This window comes from Phanerochaete carnosa, assembly GCF_000300595.1.
Source record: "Phanerochaete carnosa HHB-10118-sp unplaced genomic scaffold PHACAscaffold_1, whole genome shotgun sequence".
Lineage (NCBI taxonomy): Eukaryota > Fungi > Basidiomycota > Agaricomycetes > Polyporales > Phanerochaetaceae > Phanerochaete > Phanerochaete carnosa.
The window spans coordinates 2,211,425-2,218,018 of record NW_006767628.1 but is presented as its reverse complement, the minus strand read 5'-3'; the positions used below and the strand labels follow the sequence as shown (position 1 = coordinate 2,218,018).

The 6,594-nt window shown below is 55.8% G+C and overlaps 3 protein-coding genes across 3 annotated transcripts; 1 reads left to right on the top strand and 2 right to left on the bottom strand.

Annotated features, from left to right (window-relative positions):
- Nucleotides 1-11: 11 nt before the first annotated feature.
- Nucleotides 12-470, top strand: PHACADRAFT_189861 (uncharacterized protein; the record flags this gene model as incomplete). Its single annotated transcript, XM_007390121.1, has 2 exons — nucleotides 12-161; nucleotides 216-470. 2 exons carry the CDS (start codon nucleotides 12-14, stop codon nucleotides 468-470), a joined length of 405 nt encoding a protein of 134 aa, XP_007390183.1.
- Nucleotides 471-641: 171 nt separating this feature from the next.
- PHACADRAFT_246840 (uncharacterized protein) lies at nucleotides 642-3,139 on the bottom strand. Its single transcript, XM_007390120.1, has 5 exons — nucleotides 2,839-3,139; nucleotides 2,373-2,789; nucleotides 2,194-2,316; nucleotides 853-2,135; nucleotides 642-793 (listed from the first exon to the last, which is right to left on the bottom strand). Exons 2-5 carry the CDS (start codon nucleotides 2,484-2,486, stop codon nucleotides 760-762), a joined length of 1,554 nt encoding a protein of 517 aa, XP_007390182.1. The 5' UTR covers nucleotides 2,487-2,789; nucleotides 2,839-3,139; the 3' UTR covers nucleotides 642-759.
- A 552-nt stretch (nucleotides 3,140-3,691) lies between these two features.
- On the bottom strand, nucleotides 3,692-6,494 carry PHACADRAFT_246837 (uncharacterized protein). Its single transcript, XM_007390119.1, has 15 exons — nucleotides 6,442-6,494; nucleotides 6,360-6,386; nucleotides 6,265-6,304; nucleotides 6,145-6,212; nucleotides 5,747-6,092; nucleotides 5,559-5,689; nucleotides 5,242-5,505; nucleotides 5,093-5,167; nucleotides 4,936-5,032; nucleotides 4,852-4,866; nucleotides 4,632-4,788; nucleotides 4,443-4,570; nucleotides 4,058-4,387; nucleotides 3,914-3,988; nucleotides 3,692-3,850 (listed from the first exon to the last, which is right to left on the bottom strand). The coding sequence occupies exons 3-12, from the start codon at nucleotides 6,302-6,304 to the stop codon at nucleotides 4,462-4,464; spliced, it is 1,302 nt and encodes a 433-aa protein (XP_007390181.1). The 5' UTR covers nucleotides 6,360-6,386; nucleotides 6,442-6,494; the 3' UTR covers nucleotides 3,692-3,850; nucleotides 3,914-3,988; nucleotides 4,058-4,387; nucleotides 4,443-4,461.
- Nucleotides 6,495-6,594: the final 100 nt, after the last annotated feature.

The window sequence follows — 6,594 nt, the reverse complement described above, 5'->3', positions numbered from 1 at the left end:
GGTACGCCCTCATGAGCGGCAGCGGCGATGGTGCCGTGCGAATGTGGGATATGCGCACCGGTCAGCCACACCGGACGCTCCTGGGCCACACTGCACCCGTCACCTGCCTTCAGTTCGACGAGCTGCATGTCGTCACTGGCAGTCTGGACAAGTCAATACGGGTGAGCTCATTCATTTGCTTGTTTAGTCCCTGAGACTAAAGAGTTTCCATGTAGATCTGGGATCTCCGCACAGGCGGCATCTTCGAGACGCTCAAGTACGACCATCCGGTGACGGCTCTTCAGTTCGATACGCGTAAGATCGTGGCGACTACAGGCGAGAACGGGCCGGAGTTGTACAACCGCACGAGCATGCAGCACTCCCGTTTACTCACGAATGGGCACACGCGTCCCGCAGAGCGGCTACGACACATGGACAAATACCTCGTCTCAGGCGGGCGCGACGCGACAGTCAAGATCTGGGCTCTGTAAACGAGTCCGCAGGATACTCGTCTTCTACAGATTTATAGCGGCTAGCTTCTTGATATCCTACCAACTCACACCAATCCGACACTAGACAATGCATATACACATCCTGTAATATACGTACAGACCATAACGATCCCGCTCATGTTTGCACGCCCCGCGGACATGGTCTATAAATCCGTCAATAGTCTGGAATACGGAAGCACGGTGATACAAAGCGATGGATATATATACACAGTCTCGACGTATAAATTAGATGCTGGCCGTCATGGTTAGCTTACACATACGGGGTCATTCATGGTATGTAAATCTTTGAGAATCCCTCAACTCTGGGAGAAGGACCGGTCAGCATATGCAAGTAACAACAAAAAAGGATCGGTGGACTCACGGTCTGCGGCAGCACGGACACAGGTGCTTCGACGCGGCTGACCTGGACGCCAGGTTCTCTCGGCAGTCGTCGCACAGCGCGAGACATCGGCAGGGCCAGCAGATGATGTCGCGCGGCTCGACGGTGCAGATAACGCAGTCTCGCCGGCTCTCGAGCGTGCCCTCGTCCTCGGCGTGCCCACGTTTCAAATCGCGCCGCTCCTGCACGAACGCACCCCAGTCGGCGATCTGGCCAGACGACGACTGGCCGAGTGCGCCGGACATGAAGCGCGAGTACCGCCGGCGGGTGAGCGGCGAGGAGTCGGGGTTCGTCATGTGGGCCAGCAGAAGCGGTGCGGTCGCCGAGCTGCTTGCTGTTTCCGAGAGGTCGGCATAGAGGATGAGGGTGTCAGAGGCGCTCTTATGTGTGGGGTCATCGTCCTCTGACTCTGCCTCGTCGTCAGAAGCAGAAGAAGGCGTGCCTGGCAGGGATGCGTTCGGCTCAAAGTCATCGTCGTCCTCGCTAAGCTCGTCACCACGCAGGAACCGCTGGTAGACGTCGGCATCGATCTCCATGACGTCCTCGTCCTCGGCATCTGTAACAGCGGTCTGCGTGGAGAGGTCGAGGCTGGCTTGCCTGGAACGTCCTCTAATTTTGGCCCACAGTGCACACGTGGAGGTTCGTGCGACCCTCCAGATCTGAAGCAGGAACCTCAGCAGTTCTTTAGTCCATGTAGCGTTCACTAGTGTGTCAATCCAGGCATCTGAATGTCTTGAGGAGACTTTGACGTTCCTGATCTCATTTGCAAAGCCTTGACTCTCTCCCATATTCCTCCCAGACGCGATGGACACCACGCCTGAGCGGTTGATCTCGACCGTGCCTTGGTGCGGCTGAAAAGGTGCCTTGGCAATGTCGCCAGAGAGCTCCGCGATGCCACCAACTTCGTTTCCGAAGCCAGCAACGCTTGTTGCTTCAAGACTGGCCGTCCCAAGTCGGAAAAGAACGACGGAAAAGTCCTCTTCCCACTTCGGCACGAGTGTCGCAGCGTGTCCGACGAGGGGCTTGGTAATGGTGCCGTTCATGAGGAGCTGCGTCATCGCATTGAGGGCGGTCGTGACGATCGTGATAAAGAGCAGGAACGACTCGACAAAGTTGGGGACGATGTTCGGCAACGGATAGGATGATGGGAAGCACCAGACCACGAGGTGGAAGTGGATCAGGGATAGTATGCCAACAATGGTGGTCGGAATGAGACGTTTCCGTCCCCAGCTCTTCTTTACTTCCAGACAATGAGTCATAGTGAGCTGGAGACAAGATTAGCACATGATATCTAGTATCACAAGGCAAGTAACGGATACCCACCTGGAGCAGCGGCAGCATCATGGTGATGAGAACATGAACATCCGGCCGAGAAGCTAATCCCCGGCTCTTGTGGATGTGGGTCATAGGAGAGGCGTACACGTAGAGGACGAAGGAGTACCCAAACTGCGCGCGCGATCATAAGACTATACTTTGACATCCATGGGAAATGCGGAACTCACCAGGTTGAACGGAGCATTACTCGCGGAATGGAGCGCCTCCATACCGTTTGTGAGCGCTGCGACGAACAAAGCGACGCAAATGGTCACGAAAGTTGACCAACAGACGTCGTCCATTTGTTTCATCTGCGCCCAGTCACCTAAGTTCCGGACTAGGCTGTTCGCGGAGGATGGGTACAATTGCGCCGTTTGTAATAGGATAACGGTCCACAGAGTTGAACTCTTCAACAAAAGGTAGATGGATGGCATCCGGAAAACCAGACGGGATCGCGTCGATGAAAGATTGACCGGGAGCACAGCGCGCAGCATCCTCGTCCAGATACACCTGCCGAATCGACGCTCAATGGATCGTATTTGCCGGCGGTACGAAGAGTGGCGGGGAGGAACAACGATATTCTGTATCCGGTGCAGGAGAAAGGACTAAAGATTTTGAGCGATACAGCAGGATCAGTGCACAGTGCACACACACCATGAAGAACAGTCCGACGAAGTAGCCCGACGTCAAGAAACCCCACGGGCCTGGCAAGGGTGCCAAGCCTGTTTCACGCATGCGCTGCTGTGCCCGGGCAATACGAGAGTCGGAAGTGGCGCCGTCGGCCGCTTCTCCTGCCGTCAAAGACTGTTCAAGGACGTCGTCAAACCGACGCATGCGACCGAGCATGCGCGACGGCAGCTGGAACAGATGTCTTGCCAGTTTGTATGTAAAGCTCGCATTGTGCGTGGCGTTGATAGCAGTCCGTGGGTCGATGCGATCCGTTGCGGCCTGCATTATGGAGGTGGGAGGAGAGACAGCGGGCGCATGGGGCGTGGTGCGGTGCGGAGGTCGTTGCGCTCGTCGTTGGGCGTTCTCACTCCCCGTCGGCGATGGAAGTTCCCGGTTTGGGAAGTTAGAGATAAAAGTAGATTAGATCGTGCTATCATCAGTGTCGCATTTTGATGGGAGACGCCGCAAGAGGTCAGCTGCGCGTATTGAGGCTGTTGCTGCACAATGGCCACACCCGGGATCAGGGAGATGGTTCTCGCGACGGGCGGAAGGACAGAACCTAGCCTATTTCTGCAGCGGCATATGTGTCTCGCGACCTCCCTGTGATATATGCAGGACAACAGATATCGGCCAGATCAGCCGAGCCATATCCCAACTCAAAGCAAGGACCAATGATACAAGATGTATGATTGCATGAAGGGGGAACTCAGCTGAGTTCAGCAACATGCGTGCAGTGCAGGGACAGTTCCGTGGTCGCCTGCGGAAAGGGCCTAAAGCGATGCCGCCCAACCTCAAGGTATAAAGGCGACTACCGCACCATGATGCCATGCAAACCCCATCCCCTCAGCACGCCCCTCACGCTCAGCATTCTACACTAGGAGCTGAACGCCTCATTTTGCTTCTCACTCTCACCCTTTACCGCTGCCAAGCACCGCCTGCTACTCTCGTCATGCCGCGCCCACTGTCTATGCTCTCCTTCATCTCGAGAAAGTCCTCCGTAAGCTCTCACGTCTGCTGCGCCATCGTGTCCCATCGGACTCAAGGGCTGCTTATCTGCCAGGATTCTCAGCGGTCAAAGAAGCGCAGTTCATTGCTGTCCACCACCTCATCGGACTCTCAGGCCATATCAATACAAGTTGAGTAATTTGGCGGCGCTCACTGGCCCACCGTGAGACTCATGAAGAAAAAACTCGAACCACTCTAGTTGCCAAGCTTCGATGATACTGCGCACTACCGCAAAGAGTCGGACGGAGCTGCAGAAATGCTCGATGATGACAACCTTGCTTGGGGCAGCCCCAGTCCCACGAGCACCAAGTCGGGCCGCCGTAGGAGTCGATTCTGGTGATGGTCCGCGGAGCTTATGCAACTTGTGACGAACTGCATCAGGAGGCGTTACGTTAAGGATACCCTTGTGTAATTTGTACGATTTGGGAGATCACTTTCACGAGATCCCATGGACACTTCATGCATGACTTGAAATCGCACAACGCTGGTTGGCTGAGAAAAGGCTCATACGGCCGAGCTCGAGCAAGGACTATTCTTACAGCAATCCAGAAATCCAAGAACTGAAGATTCATAAGTGTGCCTACGTCGTGAACGCCCTATTCATTACAGCCTGGCCATCTCCAGAATGAACTGGGAGCTTTTGCGAGACTTGACCTTGTTCACGTCGTCCATCGTCACTGGACGACATTCGCAGGCATGGTTGTAGCCAAGCCTGGATTAAGTTTATCAGTGATCCAAGGCTCTATCACAACTGAATAATCGCAGCAGCGTACCTCTCTCTACCATCAGGACGACCAGCCTTGTAGAATTCCGGCCTCCGAAGCAAGGAACACACAACGGCACCACCCAAGCCAATATTCTGCACCAAGCCATACTTTCCGCGCTTGTCAGGGACATTGAATAGCCCTGGTGCCTGCATGGGGCCAGCCCCTGGGATATTCAATCAGCATGCCATAATTACCGCAGGGACACATTTGTGCAGAAGGCTCTCACATTCTCTCAGTTGCACTGTCGCAGATCGTGCCGTCGGTCTGGGTCAGCAAACGCAACCACGGGACAGTGGCGCATGGTACGCACTGGCGATGTAGAAGTGCATTCCAAGGCCCGTCGCACCGAGCGGGTGCCCCTTGGCCTCCAGCCCGCCGCTCGGATTGACAACATACTTGCCGCCGTACTGGCGTCACGCCACCGCTTGAGCATGCTGCGCGGCGGTTGCGGGTAAACGTTAGCGTACCGTGTTGTTTCCACTGTCTACGAGCTTGTGCGCCTCGCCTGGCGCGCAGAGTCCGAGAGCCTCGTAGGTGATGAGCTGCAAGAGCGGAACGCGCTCGTCCGTGAGATTGCGTGCTGCTGCGCGTGGGGGAAGTGGGATAGCAGACGGACCTCGTTCGCCGAGAAGCAGTCGTGGAGCTCGACCACCCCCACTTGATCCCTGCCCTCGCCTGGTTTGAACCCGGCCTCGGCAAAGACCTTGTCTGCACAGGTCTTCGTCATGCCGTAGCCGACCACGTTCATGGGTCGCTTAGACTCGAACGCCGTGGGGTCGTCGGTTGCCATAGCTTGTGCCACGATTTCGATGGCCTGGTTCTCGAGTCCGTGGGCGTGGACGAAGTCTTCTGAGGCAACGATGCAGCAAGCAGCCCCATCCTTCACAGACCCGTGAACTTACGCAGTGAGAACCGTCAGTAATGTATCCTTACCGAGGTAGGACTACACATGAACTTTGTGAGCTGTTTGTTAATCTTGGGTGCCTTCAGAACCTGTTCCACACTCCAACCATCGCGGAACTGCGAATAGGGGTTGTTCACAGAGTGCTTGTGGTTCTTCGATGCTAGACACCGAGCTTGTTAGCAACGACTGCCGCTCCTTGCTCAGCACCATCACCGACCTATCTTTGCCAAGTGCTCCACGGTCGCTCCGTACTTGTCCATGTACTCCTGCGCAGCGTTGGCAAACATGCGAGGCGCGCCAGGTCCATAGTTCTCCCCGGTGCTAACGTTGTGCTCAGCCTCCGCGTTTGCTGCGCCCAGGATCAAGCCCGGGGAAGGGCGGTCGGACCAATTGGACTTGAGGCTACCTGGGGCCATCCGCTCAAAGCCAAGAGCCAAGGCGCATTCAACGAGGCCGGCCTTCACCAGGATATTTGCCCCGTACATTGCCGTACTTCCAGTCGAGCAGTTGTTGTTCACATTCGTGATGGGGATGCCTGTCAGCCCCAGGTTGTACAGGGCCCGCTGAGGAATGACATGAGCCAGAGACCCGTAGGGACTACCGGTGACTACATACCTGGCCGGAGGTGGATTCGCCGTAGCAGTAGCCGACATACGCAGCCTCGACAGAATCATATGTGATACCTGAACGATGAGCCTTGTTGCACCGGCCGTGACGCCAAGATATCACACGTACCTGCATCGAGCAGTGCCTTTGTAGCGGCTTCAAGGCCCATCTAAGAGGCACAGCTACTGAACATGAAACTCGCGAACCGGAAGCATACAGCTCACATCCTCCACATTTCGCTGCCCCCTGGGCTACAGACATACGTATGAGATGCGGCGGTCAAACGAAAGACGGCGTTCGTCCTACCTTGATGAATGCCGTGCATCCTGCACCGATTATGAACGTTCGACGACCGCGAGCTGGCATGGTGGTAGTCGCAAAGGGTATCTGGAGCAGCTCATCATCCACCGAATATATAGGCCCGAACAGGAAGAGTCGGTCACTGATTTAAACCGGCTC